The sequence below is a fragment of the Nyctibius grandis genome, unplaced genomic scaffold (assembly GCF_013368605.1).
Source record: "Nyctibius grandis isolate bNycGra1 unplaced genomic scaffold, bNycGra1.pri scaffold_135_arrow_ctg1, whole genome shotgun sequence".
Taxonomy (NCBI): domain Eukaryota; kingdom Metazoa; phylum Chordata; class Aves; order Nyctibiiformes; family Nyctibiidae; genus Nyctibius; species Nyctibius grandis.
The window spans coordinates 1-11828 of NW_027167508.1; the positions used below are offsets into that span (position 1 = coordinate 1).

The following is an 11828-nucleotide window of genomic DNA, read 5'->3' on the forward strand; positions in this document are numbered from 1 at the left end:
TAACACCCAACCCCCATCCCCATTCTTCTCCCCATCCCCATCATCCCCATCCCCACTGGGCTCATTCTTCTTCCTCACTTTATTTAATAAAAGAAGGGTCCAGCCCCCCAAATTTGGGGGTTGTGGGTTTTTTTTGGAGGGGGGGGGGGTCACACTGCAGTGCCTCCCCCCAATTTGTTTCCCCCCCCCCCACCCCCCAGGTCTGGAAGATGAAGGCTGGTTCGACCCCTGGACCCTCCTCAACGCTTTTCGACGTAAAGCCACGTCCTTGGGGGTCCACAGCTGCTCCGGGGAGGTGCGAGGTAAGGAAAGGGGGGGGGACACACACAAAAATGGGGTGTGTCCCTCCCGTGGACCCCCCCACCCCAAACCCCCCCCCAGGTTTTGTCACCTCGGCCGAGGACATGATGCCACGGCACGGACCTGCCCCGCTGTCCGCACGCATCAAATACGTCCATGTGAGTACATGTGTGTGTCCCCCTCCCACCCCATGCCGGGGGGGGTCCCCACGTGTGTCCGTGACCCCCCCCACGCGTGTGACACCCCCCCACACACACAGATCCACATGCCGGACAGCCGGGAGTACCAGCCCGTGTCCTGCGCCATCGTGGTCAACGCCGCGGGCGCCTGGGCCGGGGAGCTACTGGAGGGGACGGGGCTGCCCGGGGGGCTCTGCCAGCCCCCCCTGCCCATCCAGCCCAGGAAGAGGTCCGGGGGGGGGCGGGTTTTTTTTTGGGGGTGGCGGATTTTTGGGGTTCGGGGGGGCAGATTTTGGGGGTTTATGGGGTGGGGGCACATGCTGGCATCACCGCGCTGTTGTGGGGGGTGCTTTTTTGGGGGGGGGGTCACATCCCATCGCCCCCAACCCCTCCATCTTGAAGGGTATGGGGGTGACCCCCTCACTCCTTTTCTTTGGAGGGGGAGGGTCACATCCTGAGCCCCTCAATGTTTTTGGGGGCCCCCCCCACCCCACAGGTACGTCTACACGTGGCACTGCCCCGACGGCCCCGGCCTCTCCTGCCCCTTCCTCATCGACACCTGCGGGGCCTACTTCCGCCGCGACGGCATCGCCGGCAACTACCTGGGGGGCATGAGCCCCCCCGAGGTGAGCCCCAAACCGGGGGCACCGCGTTATTTACACACGCACACACACGCGGGTTTGTTTTTTTTAAATTTTAATTTATTTTTTAATTTATTCTCATTAAATAAGAATTATTTTTAATTATCATTTTTTTATTATTTATTATTGGGTTTAATTATTCTTTTATTTTCTTTATTATTATTTTTAATTACTTAATTATTTTTAAGTTATCCCTATTAAATTTGTTCTTTCCCCCACCCCAGGAGGAGGAGCCGGACCCCAGCGACCTCTCGGTGGACGACGGGTTTTTCCAGGAGCGGGTCTGGCCGCCGCTCGCCCGCCGCGTCCCGGCCTTCGAGTCCCTCCGTCCCCGCGGCTCCTGGGCTGGTTACTACGACCACAACGCGTTCGACCGGAACGGGGTGCTGGGCCCGCACCCCCGGCTCGAGAACCTCTTCACAGCGGCGGGGTTCAGCGGGCACGGGCTGCAGCACGCGCCGGCGGTGGGCAGGGCCGTGGCCGAGCTGGTGGTGAGGGGCCGCTATGAGAGCCTGGACCTGCGGAGGCTGGGCTGGAGGAGGCTGGTGGAGGGGGAGCCGCTGGCAGAGGGCGGGGTGGTGTGAGGGGAAACTGAGGCAGGAGGTGGGGAAACTGAGGCACGATGGGGGGAAACAGGCAGGAGATGGGGAAACTGAGGCACGAGATGGGGAAACTGAGGCAGGAAGGTGGGGAAACTGAGGCACGATGATGGGGAAACTGAGGCAGGAGGTGGGGAAACTGAGGCACGATGGGGGAAACTGAGACACAATTATAGGGAAACGGAGGCATAACGACACCTTAAATTTGGGCTCAAACAGGCCAAAATCGGCGCTCTGAGCCCAGCTGCGTCCAACAAAGTCGCGCTCGACGGACTCACGCGGGTCCAGGTTACACCATAAATCTGGGCAATAAACCCCGTGTGAGCAGATCTGGGGTCACGGTGATTTACTCGAGCGGCAGATACGGATCCCTCTGTCTGCAGAGCAGATATGCTAATGAGATGGTAATGAGGAAAGGTCATCCCGTCCCTCGGGGGGGTCATTTCTCGCTAGATAATGGTTATGGGATTTATCGTTGCGCCCTCTGCTCTCTGAGTCAGCACACCGGGCTCCCTCGGGGGGGAAACTGAGGCACGGTGGGGGGATACCCCAAGGATCCCCATTTCATCCCAGTCCCCCCACTCCCAGTGTCCCCCAGTGTCCCCCCGGTGCTCCCATTATCGTTCCAGCTCCCCCAGCCCCATTATCCCCCCATTGCCCCCATTATCCCATTAACCCCCTATTATCTCCCACTACCCCCAGTACCCCCATTATGTCCCAGTCCCCCAACTCCCAGTGTCCCCCCAGTGCTCCCATTATCCCTCCAGCGCCCCCAGCCCCAGTATCCCCATTATACCCGCACTATCCCCCCATTATCCCCCCATTACCCCCCAGTGTCCCGAATTACCCCCACAGCCCTTTTAGCGCCCCCTGGCGGCGTGGCGGTGTCCTGAAGGCGGGCGGCAGCACCGCGCATGCGCAGTTTATGGCGGGGTGAGCGGCTCGGGGCGGGGGCGAGCCGGCGGCAACGCGCCTGCGCAGAGGAGGGGGGGAGGGGGCTGGTGGTGCCGCGCCTGCGCGGGAGGGTTTTAGCGCCTGCGCAGTGTGTGGCGGCCGATCCAGCGCCGTGGATGTGCGTGAGGCAGTGCTGAGGTGGTTCTGGGCCTCGGGGGGACCGTGGGGCAGCCCTGAGGTAACCATGCCTTCCCCCGCGTCTTGGGGAGGCTGGGGACAGCCCTGAGGTGAAATTGTGCCCTCCCCACCCCCGAGAAGCTATAGGGGGTAATCCCCCCTCCGGTAACCGCGGGGGCAGCCGTGAGGTAAATTTGAGCCCGCACCCTGGGGTAAGCATGGGGCTCACCCCCATTAACAATGGGGGGACATGATGCTCCCCCCCTCCCCATCCCAAGTGTGGGGCAGGCCTGGGATCCCCATGCCGGACACCTGTGGGGTGCTATGAGGATTCCCCTCCCTGCACAGTGACCCCCAATCCTGGGGTGCCCCCCAGTTACCCAGGAATACCCCTGGGTCAAAATAAAGCAGGCAGGGCTTTCTGCAGAAGCTGGGACCGTACAGGGGTTGGGTCTCGCTGTATTTACCTCGTCTGTTTCTGAGCCCAAGGCACAGCTGCCTGCAACAAAGAAAAGGCTTTTTTCTGCCTTTTGTTTCTGCCGCGGCTCTGCCAGTGTGACCCGGACCTTGGACACCTGGCTAAAGCCAAAAAGCCCCCGATGCCAGCGTGGGGCTGAGCACATCCAGCTCCGAAGGCTTGATTTTAGGGTGAAGTTGCCTGGGATTAACTTGGTGTTCTGTCCAAAGCAACCCCACAATTTGGTCGAGCTTCTTTGTAAAGTTCAGGAAGTGGATGAGAGCTGTGGGGGCAGAGTTCAGGAACAAAAATGTGCTGTTCTCAGCCCGAAGGTGATCTCATAAAGATAACAAACGCCGGTTATTTCTCTGCCCGTGAAACGCTGGTCTGTTCCACGTCGCATTGCATGTGTGTAGTGACTTTGCTTGTGGTGATTTGTCTACTAGAGAAACTGGCTGGCTTCTACGGAGAGCCTGGGTGAAGGAACATCGGGGCAAGATGGAATGCCACCTGCGAAAAGGCCCAGGTAAATTTAATTCTACTCCAGTGAATTTCTTCTGATAAGAGCTTTTTCCGTAACCTCGCGTTGTTCTTTGAAGAGCACGAGACACTTGGCACCGAGCCCCAGCGGTCGTTTCGGTTGCTGAGCCAAGGCCTTAACACCCAGAAAGTACTTTGTTGCTGGTTTTTTTCTCTAACCCCTAAGCCAGGAAACACGGTTACACAGAAAGCTGTTTTTTTCCTCCACTGCCTCCAGGTTTTTAGCCCAGGTCCTGTCCGTGGGGTCATGGCAGGTGTGGTGGTTGTGCTTCTTCGCTTGAGCTGGATGCTGGTTCCCAGGAGGACAGGCAATTACTCAAATCAGTATGATTTTGCTGCATGTAAAGGCTAAATAATTCCACTCTGGAGGCTTCTCATACTAATAAATAGGTCGCCTCACAGGTCTCCAATCGGGGACCTGAGCATGGCGCTGACTTGGGGCATGCCCACGCTTCTTTCCATCCAGGGTTGGTACTGTGGCTGCTGCGATAGGATGAGCTCAGGAATGAAGGCATAGCTGTCTGTGACCGAGCAGCTAATTCATCTAGGGAGTTGTCTCATAGAATTATAGAATTGTTAAGGTTGAAGAAGACCTAAAAGATCATCAAGTCCAACCATTGACCCAACGCCACCATGCCCGCTAAACCATGTCTTCCACTAACCTGAGTTATTTACGAGTTATGGAGGGCTGGAGAATAGTTTCTGGGAGGGAGCCCTGGTCTCAAGGTTGATCCAGTGATGTGGAATGAGGAGAAAAGAGGCTGGGAGATTATATTTAACTTGCTCAGGATAGAAACAAGTGGATTTATCAGCGTGGGAACAGAATGCCTCTTCAGAGCTGTCGCTTAGGACATTAAGACTTGGGTATTTGTTATTATTTTGGATTTCAGTCCCTAGGTTGCTGGTTGTGTTTTTATGCTTGCTCATTAGCATGAATACTCATTTATTCTTTGCACGTGAGGCTTGCAGTCCCAAAATTACAACCCATTTATTGCCACTAACAGTGAAAACCTCCTCAAGAAAAGGGTTAACCCGTCTGTTTTCGCAGTGGAGGGGAGGCAAAGCTCCATCTGTGCGCTGTCGGTTTCCTTTCCCCCTTCTCACTAAACATCATGTGTTTGCAGATAAAAACCATTCCTTCCAAATGAGCTGCCTCCCTGGGCTGCTGCTTCCATCCTCTGGGAAGCTGGAGCTGGTCCCCTGCTTCAGCAAAGCAGCTTGGTGTCAGGCAAGGCGTGATGAGGAGATGCACATCTACTTAATAAACGGCAAATTTAAAAGCACTGTGCAGGTGGAAAGCTAGGAAAATAAGGAAGAGGGGAGGAGGACGAAGGAGAATATAGCCCCACAGCTCTTTCAGAAGTATTCCTGGGCCATACTGGCTTCCCCAGTAACCGTCTCGGCAATGGACTCGATTGCCAAATGCATTGTGATTGTGTACCTCGTAACTGTGGGCATTGGGGACGTTGATCCGTGGAGCTGCGTGCTGTCTTTGAGGGACACCAAGCTGCTCCTTTCATGCTCTGTTTCATTAGGGAGGACCCTAATGTTGATTCAAAATTTAGGCAGAGGGCACCTCCCTTGTCCTCGGTCTTCATGACCCAAGACATCCTTTCATCTACGATGGTACCTACTTTCTCCTCTTGCAGGGAGCTGTTGCCAAACCTGAAAACCAAGAAGCCTCAGGACCTCGTTTTGGTGATCGGGACAGGAATCAGCGCAGCAGTTGCTCCTCAGGTCCCGGCACTGCAGTCTCGGAAGGGATTAATCCAGGCCCTCCTGGATGCTGCTAATGAGTTTGGTCTGCTGGAAGATGAAGAGAGCAGACGGTTTCAAGAGCGTCTCGATGCAGACGAGAACTTGGTTCACGTTGCCCACGACTTTATCCGGGAGCTGCCACCGGTGAGTGTGCTTGTAGGAGGGGTTTAGACTCTGATTAGGATTTGGCTTTTGGAAGTAGCCTAATTTGGTTCTCCAGCATGCCCCCAGCTCCAATGATCCCTTTATCTAGAAGGAACCACAAGTGCAGTTAACTGTGCCGGGTTCCTGAGGCATAACTCTGCTGTGGACACCAGCTTTTGGGTATTTCACTGGGAGTATGCTGGGGGGGGAGTACCTGGTACCAGAGATTTAAATATTGCAACTCTGATCTTAATCTCTCTCCCCTTCCCAGCGCACGAGCAGTGTTCGCACAAACTTTTTCGAAGAGTGTTTATACGAGGTGTTTGATGACCTGGAATCTAAAATGGAAGATTCTGGGAAGCGGCTGCTTCAGTCTGTGCTTCACTTGATGGAAAACGGGGCGCTGGTGTTAACCACAAACTTTGATAACCTGCTGGAACTGTACGCAGCAGAGCAGGGGAAGGGTCTGGAGTCTCTTGACCTGACTGCTGAAAAGAAGGTAAACGATGCTGATCTTTGTTAAACGTCAGGGCTGAGCTGGGACACCGCGGGACGGTGGCGGCTGCGGGATGTGCCCTCACACCCGTGTAAGGGGATTGTGCTGCTTGTAGTAATTTAATTGATGTCAGCCAAACTCCAAGCAGAGGCTCTGCCCGTTTGGGGCAGTGAGCAGAGGAATGAAGACGAACGCTGGTTTCTGAAATGCTGTGCTTGCTGGCTGACATCCGTTGCTCAGGAGGAGCCCTGAAGCCTGGTATTTCTTTGATCTCTGTCCTTGAAACTTCTGGCTTGGCCTTGCTGAAGCCTTGCTTCCACATAAGGCGTGGGTTGATGTTTCTAACCGACACGGGGAACTCCGTGCGAGACACAAAGCTGACCTTTCTATTTTTATAAGGTGCTGCTGAGTCCTTCTTGTGACGGAGCATTTTCGGGGCTGTAGCCTTCGAGGCTTCCCCCTTGCCCCGTGTCCTCTTTCTGAAATGGCTGCATGGCTCCTGCTGGCTCATTCCAGCTTCTTATGCCGTGCTCTTGTATTTGTAGCCATGAGCTTCGCGTGAGCTTCCCTCCTTTTGCCCCAGGTCTTCAGTCAGGCAGAAAATGAGGCTGTGAAGCCCTGAGCTCTTTGCCACCTGCCCACTTCATCTTCCCACCGTGGGTTTTACCGCTGGGTCCTTCTGTTTGCGTGTTAAACACGCGCCACGTGTAGGTGCTGCACGGTACTTGGTCTCTTTCCATTCTGACTCATTTCTGTGCTTCATGTTTCCTGCATGACCCCTTAATCTACAGGGCTGGAAGTACTTCCAGTGTTACAAATAAGCATTCTAATTATTGCGAGCTTAAACGAGCTAAGGTCCGCAGGAGTAAACTGAGAGCTTCGGAAGTGGCTTTCTGAAATGAAGGTCAGCTGTTGAGCTCCCTCAGAGCTTCTCAGAGCCTAGAGGAGCCAAGAAATAAACTCTGTAGGCGTGAGAAGCATGCTGATGTCATATTTATAGAGTTTTCCCCCTTTTTCTGCTGCGTCTGGTGTATTGATTCAGTCTCTCCCCATCACATTCGCCGTTCAACTGAAGCGTTGACCCAAACAAGCGCCAGAGGCTGCGATGTAGAGGGTGATGGACTCATTGAGATAAGATGAGAGGGAAGCTGCCTCTTTAAAACACTCCCCTGAAATGGTATTTTTAATAGCACTGTGGAAGCTAACGTGATGTGCTCGCTAACGTTTCTGGAGGGGTTTGTTTTGTGCAGGTGCTGGAGTGGGCGCAGGGGAAGAGGGAGCTCAGCGTCCTGCATATCTACGGCATTTACACCAACCCCAGCGGCATCGTGCTCCTCCCGGACGGCTACCACAACGTGCTGCGCAAAACAAAGGTCATGGTGAGCGAGGCAGCCTTCCCTTCTCTCTGCAGGGCATGCTGTGGGGTGCCAGACGTTGTCTATATACATATCCCCGTTCCCGGTGCGAGCTCCGGGCACAGACTCAGCTGAGTTTAAAGACTGGGCTTCGTACAGGGTGGTGGGAGAGTTCTTAATTTTGTGAAATAAGAGGAGAGATGGATTCTCTAGCCCTCTGAGTTGCAAAAACACCTCACCACGCTCGTGTTGAGGACGATGGAGTGATGACAGTCTCATCAGCAATAAGGCAGGTGCTGTCTCTTGTGCCTTGTGAAGTTAAAGCTTGCCTTGACTAAGAACCTCTTTCCCTTTTTTAAAGCGAGAGATTCAGAAGCTGTATGAAAATAAGTCGTTCCTGTTCTTGGGCTGTGGTCGGACTATGGCTGACACCAATTTTCTGGCCCTGTTTTTAGAGGCTGTGAAGCACAAGTCAGCCCTGGAGCACTTCATGCTGGTACGGAGGGGAGACGTGCCTGAATTTAAGAAGCTCCACGAGAACATGCTGGAGAAAGGCATTAAAGTCGTTTCCTACGGTGATGAATACGCAGACTTGCCCGAGTACTTTGAGAGGCTGGCGAGTGAGATCTCCACGCGGAGTCAAACAGGTAGAGGGTTTATGGGCTGTGTGGGATGGCTGTCTGCGTACATCCACCCTCGCCCCACTTAACTCGGGGATCCCGTGGGCTTGGGAGCACAGACAGTGTTAATAGCCCATTCTCTGCACTATATTATTCCTTAAGCTTTTTTGTTTCCTCAAAAAAATTGTCTGGGTTTACTTTTATGAAATCGCTGTGTTCCTTGCTCTCTCCTAGGTGTGCCTAAGAAGGGACGATAGCTCAACGGCTCTGCAGCTGCCCCACACCGAGATCAAAGGTAGGATTCTCCCGAGCTGAAGAGAAACTTTGCCCTTTGCGACTCGCCGGGAGCCCAGCAGCCTCTCAGGCAGGTTTTGCAGAGCCTTTACTGTCCTGCAGGATGCACCACCTGAGCACCAGACCCAGACTGCAGCGGGGGACTCCCTAGGACGGGCTTAAGCCAGAGCCAGTGTTACCAATACTCAAAAATCAAATAAAATTCAATCTTAATAAGATAGGTATACTGGGAAAAGGGGTACTGTGTTTGCTATAGAGTCTGTAGAGTTAGCCATAGGTTGTTAAATTTTAACAGGTTACCGTGGACACCCCGTTAGGTGAGTTACTGGACCTTTTGTGCTGTTAAGAGACCGTCATGGACACTAGTTGAATACAATAGGGTTAGCTGGACTTCTTGCTTTGGAACCAGCTAGAACTGGTCTTGAGGTTTGACCAAGAGCCAAGGTGCTAATACGCCTGCGCAAGAAGGAGAGGTGAAAAGTGCACAGCGAGGAAGACATACGGCCTTCATTGCGGAGACCCAGGCCCACGACCACCAGAAGAAAATACGCATGCGCAACTAGCAGGAGTTAAAGGCGGAGACTATGGAAATGATTTCTTGGAACTCATTATAATAAAGACCACCTTTTTGGGGAAAAGTTATGCATATGTATAGGAATTCTTAGAATTATAATGAATATGTAACATTTTACTACATAAATACAGAATGATTTCTCAAGGGAGGCGTGCACGGCTTTGGAGGGGCTACCCGTCGTGCTGCCCAGCGCTGCAATAAAGGTGTGCCTGCTTCTTAATGCTACATTGGTGTTAAGAGGTTTTATTCCCGATTTCGGTGACACCAGCAGGGGGCGGTGCTGGGCGGAAATAGGTTTTCAAAGCGACTCCTGCCTTCCGTTATCCTTTAGAGATGCTCTGAGGCAGCAGCAGGAGTTCTCCTATTTTTTCCTTCACTGATCCAGATCTTCCTTTTCATCTCCTGACAGGGTCGAAACCATGCTTCTACAGCAATGAACCATAGCGGTACTTGAAATTGATACAGGATACTCATTTAGAGCTGACTATGTTTCCTTAGGGCTATGCTGTTAGATAGAAAGGTTTTCCTGTGCTAGAATAAGAATTTTGAAGAAGTTGTTTGGTTTTGGTTGCAACAGGAGTGAGATTCGCTTTGGCAAATGGAAAACTCATGTCAGACATGAACTTCACTGTCCCCCAAAACCTCCAGGAGCTGTTGTGCAGGAAGATGTTCCTTGACAAGCTGAACAAAAGCAATTTGTGTCTACCTAACCTGTCAGTTGAGCTTTCCAGCTCTTTGCCAGTTATCAACAGTGTCTCTCTCTCTTTGCCTGTTGCTTCCATGATGTTTCAGTATTTTGTCAAAGTGGTCCCCATGGCGTAGATGAAAGTAGATGGTGAAGTAAGTACCTTTTGTCCCTATTGCTTTGGCAAGTGGAAGCCTTCAGACTTTCTGCTCATATTCTGACACTGACCATATCTGACCTCTGGTGTAATGTAAATCAGGGGCAGATTATTAGTTAGGTCAGAGGCTGTGTAGGAGCCACAAAGCTGAGGAGCCACAGGGCCACAGTAGATACAATGCAGACATTCAAGCGAAGCTGTCCTCGAGCAGTGTGGGCAGAGCAATCTGACAATCCATTGGGAAGTGCGGGAATATAAGGGAAGACTGGGGAGGAGGATTGTAAACACGCTCAAGTGACTTGCACCTGGGGTGTTGAAAAACACCTCTATTACACTACTAACTGTTGTTTAGCCTTGTGTGCTGGACAAGTAGAACATCCGCGTTCAGATAACATAGGCCTGCGATAAGACTCAGAGGCACCCAATCGTTCATGGCTGAGATTCCAGCCCTGCTGTGAGAAGATCAAAGCACAGCGGAAAACTGCCGCCTGCAAGAAACCCCCAATACCCAGGCGAAGGCAGCAGGCCCGAGATCTCGCTCTCTCTCTAGCAGGAACCGAGCTCCGCGGTGCCTGCGTCCCCGCTTGCGTGCCTTTGCCCCGGGTGCTGCTTCAGAGATCCCCCGGTTTGCGAGGTGACGGGAATAAATTTGCTCTTTGCATTTTATCTGTGGTTTTGTGGCTGTTCCTGCGTCCTGCCTGTGTCGGCTCACACATTTTGGCGTAGTCAGCAGGATCCAGGAACAGCCATGCCATGGCTGAAAAAGAAGTCGGGGACTGGGGAGGCCGTGTCGGTGACTCCCCGCATGCCGGAATGGCCCAGTACTGAGGAATGGGCCCCCGTGGCCACTCCTGGCTCTGCTGGCTCCACCAGAGCATGGCCTGAAATAGATGACGGGGTGGTGGTTACCCCCCAGGCAATTGACACGGCTGTGCGCAGGTTGCCATGGAAAACGGCATCAGGTTCTTCTCGCAAATTAGCTGGAGATTGGGATGGTTGTTAGCTACTGGTCTTAGAGCTTTTCACTGTGAAAATGTTGCATTACGGAGTAGAGTGAGGGAATTAGAGAAGGAAGTCGGGACTTTACAGGATGCAAAGGTGATCGCGCAAGAAGTAATTACTACTCAAGCAGAGCGGTGCTGTGGGTTGCAAGATAAGGTAGAGCGGTTAGTAGCACGTATTGCTAATAAACGAAGGGTTAAATATGGAAAAAGTAAGGTTTCGATTTCCCAAGTTCGTGCTCTCACCACAAAACCGTCATGGGATCCCGAGGAGTGGGATGGAAATATTCAGAGTGAATCCTCGGACTCTGAGATTGAGTCTGAATTTGATCCGGACTTAAAAGGCAGGGAGGTGGTGGAAGCATGACCCCTCATACAAATGATGGGGCAGCAGGAACGAGAGGACGGGGGAGTGCAGGTCACACGTACTTACACTCCAAAAGAGTTAAGGGAATTCTTAGGTATCTACCAGCAGAAGAGCGGGGAAAGCATACTGGCATGGATTTTGCGAGCTTGGGACACTGGAGCTGCATCTATTCATTTATTAGCAGCTGAAAAAGATTTATTGAGCCCTATGGCCCATGATGATCAGATCCAGGAGGGATGTGCTCAGTTGCAAAGTGTCAGGGGTCCCGGTGGGCGAGCCATTATTGCACCTACACTGTATCAGTGGTTGAGTGCAGCAGTTTTAACAGCACATGCAGAACCTGTTGAATTAGTGTCGTCCCTTGTAAGCTGGTGCACATGGGAAGAAGGTATTAATTTGGTGCGGCAGCTGGGGAATGATCTTGTACAAGCCGATATCCCACGATCAGAAACAGACGGGATCACAACATCAGAAATGTTTTGCAGATGGCAAAAGTTAGCGTTTAAGCGAAAAAGCCGACTACCCCCAGCCCCACCACCGACCCCGCGCCCACCCTCCGCCCCGCCTGCCACCGCAGCGCACGACACTAC

General features: G+C 52.8%; 2 protein-coding genes across 5 annotated transcripts; both read left to right on the plus strand.

Annotated features, from left to right (window-relative positions):
- Positions 1–200: 200 nt before the first annotated feature.
- On the plus strand, positions 201–2048 carry LOC137677307 (FAD-dependent oxidoreductase domain-containing protein 1-like; the record flags this gene model as incomplete). The annotated part of the gene is made up of 5 exons (XM_068424600.1): positions 201–302; positions 382–458; positions 560–708; positions 976–1105; positions 1345–2048. Coding segments are annotated over 5 exons (818 nt in total), but the record flags the coding sequence as incomplete, so codon positions are not given.
- A 728-nt stretch (positions 2049–2776) lies between these two features.
- LOC137677309 (protein FAM118B-like) lies at positions 2777–9253 on the plus strand. 4 transcript variants are annotated; one of them, XM_068424602.1, is made up of 9 exons: positions 2777–3002; positions 3694–3773; positions 4005–4111; positions 5437–5689; positions 5961–6188; positions 7436–7564; positions 7902–8187; positions 8395–8455; positions 8557–9253. In XM_068424602.1, the coding sequence occupies exons 3-8, from the start codon at positions 4035–4037 to the stop codon at positions 8415–8417; spliced, it is 996 nt and encodes a 331-aa protein (XP_068280703.1). In that variant the 5' UTR covers positions 2777–3002; positions 3694–3773; positions 4005–4034; the 3' UTR covers positions 8418–8455; positions 8557–9253. The 4 variants fall into 4 exon arrangements, with proteins under 4 accessions (XP_068280703.1, XP_068280702.1, XP_068280705.1 ...); XM_068424601.1 differs by having other exon boundaries at positions 2777–2978; XM_068424604.1 differs by lacking the exon at positions 4005–4111.
- The last annotated feature ends 2575 nt before the right edge of the window (positions 9254–11828 follow it).

Coding starts and splice junctions, on each gene's coding strand:
- LOC137677309 (XM_068424602.1), top strand. CDS start 4,035: ATGGCAGGTGTGGTGGTTGTGCTTCTTCGCTTGAGCTGGATGCTGGTT. Junction 5,690..5,960: donor TTATCCGGGAGCTGCCACCG/GTGAGTGTGCTT, acceptor TCCCCTTCCCAG/CGCACGAGCAGTGTTCGCAC. Junction 8,188..8,394: donor CTCCACGCGGAGTCAAACAG/GTAGAGGGTTTA, acceptor GCTCTCTCCTAG/GTGTGCCTAAGAAGGGACGA.